Here is a 13,376-nt window from a genome sequence, read left to right as displayed (position 1 = left end):
AGCACTTGCAAATTTGCTATATCACATCTACAGCATGGACTATACGGTGTCCAAAAACAAACTTGGCACCTATAGCAGTAATGTTGACTGTCATTTTGCAAGTGCTGTGTGAGCCAGGTCTGAGGATGAAAAGGTGAGGTGGTAGAGCAGGCAGGTTGTGTGTGGGAAGGTGGAAAGTGAGCTGGAGTGACGGCAGAAAGCAGCAGCAGCAACGCCACAACAAAACAAAAACTTGCGACTGATTGTGATTAAGCGTTATACTGGTGTTATTGTTTTCATAAGAGGAAAAATAAAGACCATGGAAAGCCTTTCTCAGAACCTCTTCAGAGAATTGGCCACAATAAAACAAAATCCTCTAACTATATGGAAATTACACTACACTGATCTATATAAAATTTAAAAACATCTGATAAATGCAAAAAGTCAAAGAAAACATGTATTAAATATATTTTGTGTATATTTTTACAAATAGTTTTATACAGAAGAATAGATTTTCCATGAATATTGTATATGTTCTGTACACGGCAAACTACAACACCTGAGACTGGAAGGTCGTGAGTTCAAACCCCGAGTCATACCAAAGACTATAAGACTATAAAAATGGGACCCATTGCCTCCCTGCTTGGCACTCAGCATCAAAGGTTGGAATTGGGGGTTAAATCACCAAATTATTCCCGAGCTCGGCCACCGCTGCTGCTCACTGCTCCCCTCACCTCCCAGGGGGTGAACAAGGGGATGGGTCAAATGCAGAGAGTAATTTCACCACACCGAGTGTGTGTGTGTGACTATCGTTGGGACTTTAACTTTTAAATGATGGAATCACCAGTCTTAGAGGATGTTCCGTTTGTTTTTGTTTTTTTTTAGAAAAAGAGCAGATAACAGATATGACAAAACTAGTACTTCCAAATGGCAACACTCTCTCTGGCTTTAAGAAAACACTAAAGTAAATCAAGACAATACATTGTAGCAGGCTAACATTTTAGATCAAGAAGTGTGAAAAAATTATGGAATCACTCAATTTACTATAATTTACTTTATTTAAAGTTACAGAATCGTTAAAAACCAAACCAAAAAAAACACAGTCCCACACATCACTAGTACTTTGTTGCACCACCTCTGGCTTTTATAACAGTTTGCAGTCTCTGAGGAATGGACTTAAACAAGTGACAGACAGTACACTTACTCAATCTTGCTCCAACTTTCTCTGATTGCTGTTGTCCAATCAGCTTTGCATTTTGGAGTTTTGTCATGGATCATTTTCTTCAATTTCCAATAGCTTTTCAATTGGAATCAGACTATTTGCAGGCCATGACATTGACCTTAGGTGTCTTTCTTCAAGGAACGTTTTTACAGTTTTTGCTCTATGAAAAGATAGATTATCCTCTTGAAAAATGATGTCATCGTTCTCAAACATGCTTTCGATTGATGGAATGAGAAATAAGTGTCCAAAATGTCAAAGTAAACTTGTGCATTTATTGAAGATTTAATGACAACCATCTCATCTCCCCAGTGCCATTACCTGACATGCAGCCCTTTATCATCAATGACTGTAGACCAGTGGTTTTTAACCTTGTTGGAGGTACCGAACCCCACCAGTTTAATATGCGCATTCACCGAACCCTTCTTTAGTGAAAAATACAATTCAAGACAAAGTTATATGTTTTTGGTAACACTTTAGTATGGGGAACATATTCTAAGTAACGAAGACTTAATTTAGAGTTATTTTGGCACTAGGGAAACATATTCTAAATAATAAAGACTTAATTTAGAGTTATTTGGTTAGGGTTAGGGTCAAGTTTAGAGGGTTAGGGTTATAATAAGGCCATGCCGAATAAGGCATTAATAAGTACTTAATAATGACTAGTTAAGAGCCAATATGTTACTAATTTGCATGTTAATAAGAAACTAATTAGTGGTGAATATGTTCCCCATACTAAAGAGTTACTATGTTTATTTTACTGGTGCATAAAATTAATCGTGCATGAACATCACCTTGTTCAAACAACAAAACCAACACAGTGCATAAACTCACCGTTGCCGTATCCGTAATACGCCGATAGGGAGAAGTTTGAATTTACACGATGACTTGGGTGTGTTTTGACCTCCGCCGAACCCCTGAATCCGACTCACCGAACCCCTAGGGTTCGATCGAACCCAGGTTAAGAACCACTGCTGTAGACATTTGTATGTTTTCTTTTGGCAGTCAGTCTTCATAAATCCCATTGGAACAGCACCACACAAAAGTTCCTGCATCATCACCTCACAGATTTGCAATTAATCACTCAATATGAAATTCATCCAGCCATCCATAATTCACGGTTGATTTTCCTTAGCCTATCGCAGGGGTGTCAAAGTCAAATGGACGGAGGGCCAAATAAAAAATTTAGCTACAAGCCGAGGGCCGGACTGTTCGAATGTTCATTGAAAAATTTTTAAATGACGCATATAGTCTAGTGAACCTAATTGAACCTACTGAAAACCTAACAAATATATTCCAATATGATCAGATAAATAAAGCAATATTTTCTTATGGCTCTGTCAGTAATCTTTAATTTTCAACAGACACAAAAGACAAATTTCCTTTATATTGAAATACAATAAAATAAAGTGCAAAAATCTATAAATCAAAAACAACACTTTGTTTAAGGAGAAGTAACATGCAGTGAAAACAAATATTAAACTTTAACTTTTAAACTTGAATTGAGTAAAAACTCTAAATATGTGATTGCACAGTAATGTTCACATTAAACCCCCCTCCTCCCTCCGTGGGAGGGAGGCGAGTTGGGTGCCCGAAACCCCCCGCTGGTTTCGGCCCGCCCCTTGGCGCGCGTGGCACGGCGGGCTCCGCGACCCGACGGCTGGCCCTCGTGGCTTGACGGCGGGCGCGTCCCAACGGGCCGCGCGTAGGGGTCAAACGCAGAAGTCTCAGGGCCTCGTGGTGAGGGGGTGGCCTGCGGGTTTCGGCCCGCTTGACCCCCCCGCTCCGCTTGGCGCGCGCGGCACATGACGGGTTCCGCCACCGACGCTCGGGCTGCAGCCCGACGGTGGTGCGGGCCCGGCGGTGACGCGCGGTTTGGGGAAACAAAGCAGAAGTCTCAGGGCCTCGGGGCCGGGTTTCGGCCCGCCCCCTTGGCGCGCGTGGCACGGCGGGCTCCGCGACTGACGGCCGGGCTGCAGCCCTTCGGCCGGCAGGCGCGTCCCGGCGGGCCGCTCGCCCCCTTTCGGAACCTTGGACCGGCATCCGCTTGGTGCGTGTAAAAGATCTGCGGTCTAAAAAAAAAAAAAAAAAAAAAAAAAAAAAGATCTGCGGTCTGCGGGCCGGTTCTAATAATAAATCAAGATCATCCCAAGGGCCGTAAAAAACCTTCTCGCGGGCCGGATATGGCCCGCGGGCCTTGACTCTGACATATGTGGCCTATCGTAACCTTGTGTTTTTCTGTTTAGTCGTTTATGACAGCTTTCATTTGCATTTCTGCAATGAAATCTACATTTAAAAAAATCCTTCAGGTGGTTTCTTACAGTTTGTTCACTGACAGTGACACCCATTAGTTTTGCTGTGCATTGTCTTTTTCCAAGACATACTGCTTTAACTTTTCCGTCTTGACGCTTTGATGTTTTCTTTGGTCTACAAGTATGCTTGCCTTTTACAACCTTCCCATGTTGTTTGTAATCCAGATTTTAGACACTGCTGACTGACCAATAAACATCTTTTGCAACGTTGCATGATGATTTACCTTCTTGAAGAAGGTAAATCGCTTGTGTGGGAGTCATGATTCATGTATATCCACCCGGTGCAACAGCTCTCCACACAGTGAACACAAATTTTTAACTGCATACTAATAAACAGATTTATTCTGATGGAGGTGTTATCTTCGGAAAATAAAATTTTCAGGATGATTCAACAATATTTTTGTCAGAATTGAGTGATTCCATTCATTTTCACTGCTTGATCTAAAAATTAAACTCTTACAGACTACCATATTTTTATTTTATGTTAGTGTTTTTAAAGCCAGAAAGTTGCCATTTGAAATTACTTAGTTCTGCATCAGTTGTTCATTTATTTAAAAAATAAACAACTGATTGAACATCCTCCAAGTCGTCCATCATTTTGCCAGGGCTTGTTGTTCAAATGCAGAGCCGTGTATAGAAAGAGTATGGCCAACTCTGTTTCAAAGTTGGTAGCAAACAAGGCAAGTGTGAGGGGCTTTTGACCGATCAGAGAGATTATGGCCAGAGGATCTCCTAAATCAGTGGATCTCAAACTTTTTTCACCAAGTACTACCTCAAAACACTTGGCTCTCCAAGTACCACCATTATGACCAACATTAAAATACAGTAGGTGCAAGTATTCATTAAAAACAAGGCAGTGGTTTTATTTAACAAGTACATTTAATATTCAGGCTACTGTACAATACACAGTTTGAACAGTAGCATTTGAATATAGGAAAATAAAACACTGTACTTTAATCAAGGGATTATTTGGCGTACCACTAAATGGAGCTTGTGTACCATATTTTGAGAATTACTATCCTAAATGATTGGTCAAAAGCTCCTCACGTGACTACAGTGCACCATGTTGGCTACCAACTTTGAATTCGAGTTGGCCATATTCAAATGTAATCAGCAGCACCTCTACCGGTTGCAGACAGATATTGCAATTTATTTGTCTTCAATTGCAATTAAACAATTAATCCAACACCATTCTTGGTAAATAATTCATCAACTAATCAATTAGAATGCTCATCCATTAAATAGGATGTATTTCTGCTTATTAAAATGAAATGAGACAAGCAAGCAATTGAAGTTCAGCAGAATCATAACAGTCTAAGCCCAGCTATGATAAACAAAGAGCTGCCTTCAAGCTTTCCAAAGTCTGTTTGAAGGGCAGTGATATCTCTTGTCAATGCCAAAAACAGCAAGACCAACCCGAAAACGACAAGACGCAAACACAAAGTCTAAAAATAAACTTATGATTCACACGCTTGGTCAAGATGAAACAAATTGTGACATTGAGGACTGAGTGGTACTGCAGCAATCTACTGACACAATGCTGCACAAACATTTTAAAATAATTTCATACAGCCTTAAAATCAAGTGTCTACGTCATGGTAGCTCACCAGTGCTGTATCCGTGGGAACCATAGCCACTAGGCTGCTGGAAGGGTGTGGCTGACGCGTTGACGCCGACATTCACTCCATGCTGCTTTGCCGAGGTAGGAGCCACCTGGAAGGAGAAAGGAAGTATTCCTTACTTTGCTTTGATTCGGAAATCATTTAGTCGACTTTGTGTGTACCATTCTCACCGGGAACACAGCAGGACCGTACTGGAAGGTGTTGGGCAGGCCAGGCATGCCAGTGTAGTATGGGAGGCTTGTGTAGCTGTAGCCAGGTGGCAGCCCTGGGTTAAGGAAAGGCTGCTGGGTCGAGTGGTGCGTCTGGGTCTGGTTCTGCTGCGTCTGAGCTAGCGTGGTGGCTGGGGCCGGCGAGGACGCATCGCCTCGACCAAACTTGGATAAGTCACCTGGAGACAACGGGTATCATTTGTGTCGCATTAAGCCAAAGCAAAGGTGCTGATGTATTAAATGGGAGGGTGGCTCACCAGAATAAGGGTTGTTTGTCATGCTGGCCTCTCTCCCAGTCAGTGCTGTTGTTGGGGTTGCAAAGGGAATGCTGTAATAATCCTAAAAAAACAAACAAAGAAAGATTAAAATATATTCACACGCACGCAAATTCTCTGTGCGTCAACAAATGTCAACAATAAAATTTGTCTCAGACAATTATAATTGTCGACAATAGACGTGACGTCATCACTCGTGTTTTTCCAGGCGCAAGAGGGTCACTCGCAAAAACAACGACAGTGATAACATGTAAAGTTTGAGGATATTTCCTCTTATTTTTGTTAAAAAATTAATACCGTGATCATTTTGCAAAGCGGACCTTGTTTTTATGGCAGTACATGGCAGTACATCTGTGATACACCAGCATTTAAAGGCCTACTGAAACCCACTACTACGCAGTCTGATAGTTTGTATATCAATGATGAAATCTTAACATTGCAACACATGCCAATACACTTATAAAGTGCAATTTTAAAATTCCCGCCACACTTCCGGTTGAAAAACTCCTTTGGATATGATTTATGCGCGTGACGTCACAAAAGCAACGGAAGTGGTTGGACCCCATCGGACCCGATAGAAAAGCCTCTTGTTTTCTTTGACAAAATTCCACAGTATTCTGGACATCTGTGTTGGTGAATCTTTTGCAATTTGTTTAATGAACAATGGAGACTGCAAAGAAGAACGTTGTAGGTGGGATCGATCGGTGTCTTAGCGGCTAAGTACAATACTGTAATATCCGTGATATTTGCATTAGTGTACTGTGTCTTTAAGGGTTTGGGGAACGCGCATGCGCGAGTGAGTTGGCGGAGAACTTGAGTGTGTGTGATCGTGACTTTTGGCTAACAGCAGCTCATGTATGTGTGTGCGTTACTTTTTGAACTACAACCAGTTACCGCTTGTTAATAAAGCGATTGAGCAATTTGTTTAATGGACACTGGAGACTGCAAATAAGAAAGTTGGAGCCGGTGGAGCAGCGGACTACAGCAACACCAACACCAGGAGGTTGTGTTGTGTTTTGAGCAGGATAGCAGACGCACTACGGTGAGTCTAGCTTTGGCTTCCAAACATTTGATCGATTGCCCGTACGTGCGTGTCGATATGTGCATGTGACGTACGTAACTTTGGGGAAATATATGTTTCTTGCCGACTCTAATGGCGGCCGGGGTGTCGTCAAAAGCGTACAACGCCCGCCGCCGCATCTAAGTTAGCTACGCAGCTAGGTTAGCTTCTGATTTTTTAGCTTCGCCAAGCTGAATATTATTAATCGTGTATTTACATGTTCATGGTTTAATAGTATTATTGATCTTCTGTCTATGCATCCAGTCAGGGTTTTTTAAAATGTAGTTTCTATCTGCATTTGAGACTGGCGTTATCACGTTGGCTACGCAGCTAGGTTAGCTTCTGTTTTTTTAGCTTCGCCAAGCGGAATATTATTAATCGTGTATTTACATGTTCATGGTTTAATAGTATTATTGATCTTCTGTCTATCCATCCAGTCAGGGTTTTTTTTAATTTAGTTTCTATCTGCATTTGAGACTGGCGCTATCGCGTTGGCTACGTAGCTAGGTTAGCTTCTGTTTTTTTAGCTTCGCCAAGCGGAATATTATTAATCGTGTATTTACATGTTCATGGTTTAATAGTATTATTGATCTTCTGTCTATCCATCCAGTCAGGGTTTTTTTTTAATTTAGTTTCTATCTGCATTTGAGACCGGCGCTATCGCGTTGGCTACGTTGCTAGGTTAGCTTCTGTTTTTTAGCTTCGCCAAGCGGAATATTATTAATCGTGTATTTACATGTTCATGGTTTAATAGTATTATTGATCTTCTGTCTATCCATCCAGTCAGGTTTTTTTTAAATTTAGTTTCTATCTGCATTTGAGACTGCTGCTATCAAGTTGGCTACGTAGCTAGGTTAGCTTCTATTTTTTTAGCTTCGCAAAGCTGAATTATTAATCGTGTATTTACGTGTTCAGTCACTGTGAATGTCCATTTCGCGTTCTCGACTCTCATTTTCAAGAGGATATAGTATCTAAATTGGTTTAAAATACAAATCTGTGATACACAATAGAAAAAGGAGAGTGTGTGGAATCCAATGAGCCAGCTTGTACCTAAGTTACGGTCAGAGCGAAAAAAGATACGTCCATCACTGCCTTTCAAGTACTTCACTGTAACGTTCCTCATCTACGACTCTTTCATCCTCGCTCAAATTAATGGGGTAATCGTCACTTTCTCGGTCCAAATCTCTCTCACTCCATTGTAAACAACGGGAATTGTGAGCAGCACTACCGCTTGTGACGTCACGCTACTTCCGGTACAGGCAAGGCTTTTTTTATCAGCGAGCAAAAGTTGCGAACTTTATCGTCGATTTTCTCTACTAAATCCTTTCAGCAAAAATATGGCAATATCGCGAAATGATCAAGTATGACACATAGAATGGATCTGCTATTCCCGTTTAAATAAAAAAAATTCATTTCAGTAGGCCTTTAAAGCAGAGACAAGATGTCGGACATTTGTGGTCTCACCCTCGGTAAGAGTGTTAGCTTCCACCTTGCTAGCTAGCTAACAAGAAGAGTGAGACAAAGTTGTGTGAAAAATAACTATCAGTTTAGCCAAAGTCAGCCAGCAAAACTTTGTCTACATCAATTAAAGTACGCTTTAAAGCAGCATCAATTTGCAATGCCCTTTAACAAACACGAACCGTATATATATATATATATATATATATATATATATATATATATATATATATATATATATATATATATATATATATATATATATATATATATATATATATATATATATATATATATATATATATATATATATATATACAGATTCAGATTCCAGAAAACACAGAGTGAGATGTTCTACCTCTTGTGCGAAACACAAATGCATAAAATGACTTAACACATTAAAATGAACAGTGAATGGAAGACCTGACGGATCAAATTTACGGGTGCGCATCATCAGTAGTGTTCCTCTGGGTCATTGGATGTTTCGGCCTTTAACACTATACACCCTCTCCAGAGGCGGCCAGCTACAGGATGATCAGACCTTAGCTTGCGACCCAAGCCCAATTAGCCATAAAAGTCACCTTGTTGGCAGACCTATCAGGGAACTATGCATGGCAGGGGCGTCCGGTTCCCTGAGTCAGCTTTGTCTGACCGCATACCTCCTGCTGCACTAGTTGGGGGTCCAATTGGGGTCATTCCTCTTCAGCCAGAGCCACCGGCTGCTCTTTTCGGCTGCTTCAGATGCGGTACTAGACTGTACGCAGGCACTGACCCCTGACTCCCAAGTCCCTCAGCAGTTTTGCGGTAGAGGTTCCCACAAAGCCTCTGCACCCAACCTCCACAGGGCGGACTTCAGTATTCCAGCCGCGATTTTGAGCTTCCGCGGCCAGCTCGGAATACCGCAAATATTTCCTCTCATATGCCTCCTCCATGGATTCCTCCCAGGGTACAGTGAGCTCAACAATGAAGGCCTTTTTGTGGGAAGTGGACCAGAGCACTAAGTCAGGCCTCAAAGTGGTAGTGGCGATCTCGCTGGGGAAAATTAGCTGTTTGCCAACATCTGCCAGCATCTTCCAGTCGCGTGCTGGACACAGCTGACTTCTCTCTGACGGGTTAACGTTGCGCCCGGCAACTGTGACCCCTTCACGGACAAAGGTAGTTCTCCATGAGGTTTTAGATGGTGGTGGTAGTAACACAACACACAAAATAAACATGTAAAGCTCACTTTATGAAGTTATTCCTCATCCACGAATTGCTCGAATTCTTCTTCTTCAGTGTCCGAATTAAACAGTTGGGCGAATACGGCATCCAAAATGCCCGGCTCCGTCTCGTCGAAGTAGTCGTTAATCGAGTCAGTGCCGCTGCTGTTGTCTAGCAGTTCAGTGACAATTCCTGCCTTCCTGAAAGCTCGGACCACAGTTGAGACTGATATATCAGCCCAGGCATTTACGATCCACTGGCAGATAGTGGCGTATGTCGTCCGGCGCTGTCTCCCTGTCTTGGTGAACGTGTGTTCGCCTTCGGTCATCCGTGTTCTACTGCGTGACTGATCGCCTTGAGTTTAAACTCCGCGTCGTAAGCGTGTCTCTTAATAGGAGCCATTTTGGGGTCTTTACATAAACACACAAATGGAAATGAAACGTCATATTTCCCAGCATGCACCGCGCGCTTCTTCTTCTTCTACGGGGGCGGCTGCTTACCATAGAAGAAGAACTTCTTCTTCTACGGGGGAAAATGAAGTCGACGGCTGCTCACCGTAGTTGCGAGACCTAAACTTTATGAAAATAAGGTTTGTTGTGGTTCAATATTGGTCCATATATAAGGCGCACTGGATTATAAGGCGCACTGTCAGCTTTTGAGAAAATTGGAGGGTTTTAGGCGCGCCTTATAGTGCGGAAAATATGGTATATACATACACACATACATACTGTACATATATATATATACAAAACCCAAAACCAGTGAAGTTGGCACATTGTGTAATTCGTAAATAAATAAAAAATATAATGATTTGCAAATCCTTTTCAACTTATACTTACAAGATATTTAATGTTCGAACTGAGAAACTTAATTTTTTTTGCAAATAATCATTAACTTGGAACTTAATCGCAGCAACACATTGCAAAAAAGTTGGCACAGGGGCATTTTTACCACTGTTTTACATGGCCTTTCCTTTTAACAACACTCCATAAACGTTTGGGAACTGAGGAGACCAATTTTTTAAGCTTTTCAGGTGGAATTCTTTCCCATTCTTGCTTGATGTACAGCTTAAGTTGTTCAACAGTCCTGGGTCTCCGTTGTGGTATTTTAGGCTTAATATTGCGACACACATTTTCAATGGGAGACAGGTCTGGACTACAAAGCAGACCAGTCTAGTACCCACACTCTTTTGCTATGAAGCCACGCTGTTGTAACATGTGGCTTGGCATGGTCTTGCTGAAACAAGGAGTGGCATCCATGAGAACGATGCTTGGATGGCAACATATGTTGCTCCAAAACCTGTATGTATCTTTCATCATGAATGGTGCCTTCACAGATGTGTAAGTTACCCATGTCTTGGGCACTAATACACCCCCAGACCATCACAGATGCTGGCTTTTGAACTTTGCGCCTGTAACACTCAGGATGGTTCTTTTCCTCTTTGTTCCGGAGGACACGATGTCCAGTTTCCAAAAACAATTTGAATCGTGGACTCGTCAGACCACAGAACACTTTGCATCAGTCCATCTTAGATGAGCTTGGGCCCAGCAGAGCCGGCAGCGTTTCTGGGTGTTGTTGATAAACGGATTTTGCTTTGCATAGTACAGTTTTAACATGCACTTACAGATGTAGCGACGAACTGTAGTTACTGACAGTGGTTTTCTGAAGTGTTCCTGAGCCCATGTGGTGATATCCTTTACACACTGATGTCGGTTTTTGATGCAGTACCGCCTGAGAGATCAAAGGTCCGTAATATCATTGCTTACGTGCAATGATTTCTCCAGATTCTCTGAACCTTTTGATGATATTACAGACCGTAGATGGTGAAATCCCTAAATTACTTGCAATAGCTCGTTGAGAAATGCTGTTCTTAAACTGATAGACAATTTGCTCATGCATTTGTTCACAAAGAGGTGATCATTGCCCCATCCTTGTTTGTGAATGACCGAGCATTTCATGGAAGCTGCTTTTATACCCAATCATGGCACCCACCTGTTCCCAATTAGCCTGTTCACCTGTGGCATATTCCAAAGAAGTGTTTGATGAGCATTCCTCAACTTTCTCAGTCTTTTTGGCCACTTGTGCTAGCTTTTTAAAAACATGTTCCAGGCATCAAATTCCAAAAGAGCCAATATTTGCACAAAATAACAGTTTTCCAGTTCGAACAATAAGTATCTTGTCTTTGCAGTCTATTCAATTGAATATAGGTTGAAGCGCGCACACACACACGCACGCACGCAGCAGAGAGTTCAGTCTAGTATATATCTTACACACACGCAAATGTTCACGCCCATATACTGTATATCACATAGAAAAAAATCAAAACTCACCAATGGTATCCTTGTCTGCAGCATCTGCAGGTCATCATATCCGTACACCTGAGGCTGACATGTTACTTTGGTTATTCGCAAACGCTTTATGCACGCATAATTTGCATGAAACTTACAGGGTAGGGATGCAGTAGTCCCGGAGCCATTAAATATGGGTTGGGCAGCAGAGGGGGCACTCCGGGTGGCAGATTTGGAGGTGCTTTCCCTAAATTTGATGGCAAGATGAAGATCTGTAAGCTATAAAGACACATATCTACGTAGAATTGTATGTAACCATTTGATTCTCAAATGAGTACAACTGGTAATACACAGGAATATTTGAAATATCAACATGAAATCTGAATGAAATAGCTGGCAGGCAAAGGTAGCTAAAACGGCGGTATTTACAAGTGGGGTGGCACGATAATTGATCTAAGTTTGGCCAACAATCAAGCTCTTAATGCTATTGATATATTGTGAAGATGCATGTTTGATGACAGAATGTAGCTAAGTCCCGCAAAATTGAGAGCGACAAACGAACAAAGGTGTCCTAAAGCCATTGTAGCGTCATTGCTACCGGCAAATGTACCTCCACAATGCAGCTTATAAATCCGGAATCCTCGCCTCCTTAGCGGCGGTATCGTTATCACTGGAGGACAAAGAATAGCTAAACATGCTACACTACTCACCATATAAGGATACAAAAACATATAGCTAACCACTAAGCTAAATCTCTTGAATGTAAACAGAGGTGGTTGGATCGATACACGCAACAGTAACAAATCAAAGTATCAGCATATCATTCAGTATGTCATTACGACAGTGAATAGATCGCTATTTATAATTATCACAAAATCGCCTGCCGTTTTTATTGTTTACAAACTCAGGAAATAAGAGCCAATAGTAGATTTTGCTTTTGTTTATTTATTTTGCACCATTGACTTTAATATAAAGGTTGTATGTAATTAAAGAGAGTAAGTAAATAATGAAAATATTAATTGATATTGCTATGCTGCGCTTTTGTCGATTCAAAAACAAAATCATTGAATGATCTTGAAAATTTTAAGTATTAACAGTTGTATGGCCAATGCTGCTCCTGTAACTACTTGGTATTGGATCAATACCCAAATTTGTAGTATCATCCGTAGAGCTAATGTGAAGTATCCAAAAAGAAGAATAAGCGCATATTACATTGTAATAGAAGAGCAGATAAAACCATGTCACAACAGAAAGGAACTAGTTATTTACAGTAAATTATCAAGGTTTGAAAAAATAATATGTTACCTCATACCTCAGCAGCTAAATTAGGGAGGGCTGTACGCTTAGCTTTTTCAGTAGTAGCACCGGTGCTACTAAATGAAGAAAAAATAGTATCAAAGAATTTTTTTGTGGGACATAAAAAATTGTGTAGCTATATGAAATGTCTTAAATATCACAATTTAATTATTATTACTGAACGTACCCATGTGCACTCATACATATAAACATAATGCCATCATAAAGCCTACTGCAACGCTCAATTAAACACAAAAATCCCTCAACTGTGCTGGCACTATCAGTAACACGAGTGTAGGGCTGGGCGATATGGACCAAAACTCATATCCCGACATACAGTAAAGTGATTTGGCTCATAAACTAACATACAAATGGAAATAGCCGTTGACGTAACTAAATATCTCCACCATGCCTTCATTTAAAAATGTTGGTACTGATGGGGATCCCATATACACAAA

The 13,376-nt window shown here is 41.2% G+C and overlaps 1 protein-coding gene across 23 annotated transcripts in view; it reads right to left on the bottom strand.

Annotated features, from left to right (window-relative positions):
• Window positions 1-13,376, bottom strand: part of ubap2l (ubiquitin associated protein 2-like) — a 56,942-nt gene that overhangs the window by 6,130 nt on the left and 37,436 nt on the right. For 12 of the 23 annotated variants that reach the window (XM_062047566.1, XM_062047574.1, XM_062047583.1 and 9 more), the window contains 5 exons: window positions 11,781-11,869; window positions 11,665-11,718; window positions 5,599-5,680; window positions 5,294-5,520; window positions 5,118-5,223 (listed from right to left, as the gene is read on the bottom strand). In XM_062047566.1, coding sequence (XP_061903550.1) covers window positions 5,118-5,223; window positions 5,294-5,520; window positions 5,599-5,680; window positions 11,665-11,718; window positions 11,781-11,869 — 558 coding nt within the window. The remainder of the gene's footprint in view (window positions 1-5,117; window positions 5,224-5,293; window positions 5,521-5,598; window positions 5,681-11,664; window positions 11,719-11,780; window positions 11,870-13,376) is intronic. The other 11 variants (XM_062047572.1, XM_062047584.1, XM_062047585.1 and 8 more) reach the window with 3 other exon arrangements.

The sequence above is a fragment of the Entelurus aequoreus genome, linkage group LG05, assembly GCF_033978785.1.
Source record: "Entelurus aequoreus isolate RoL-2023_Sb linkage group LG05, RoL_Eaeq_v1.1, whole genome shotgun sequence".
NCBI classification, from domain to species: Eukaryota; Metazoa; Chordata; class Actinopteri; order Syngnathiformes; family Syngnathidae; genus Entelurus; species Entelurus aequoreus.
This window is presented reverse-complemented; position numbering and strand designations above follow the sequence as displayed.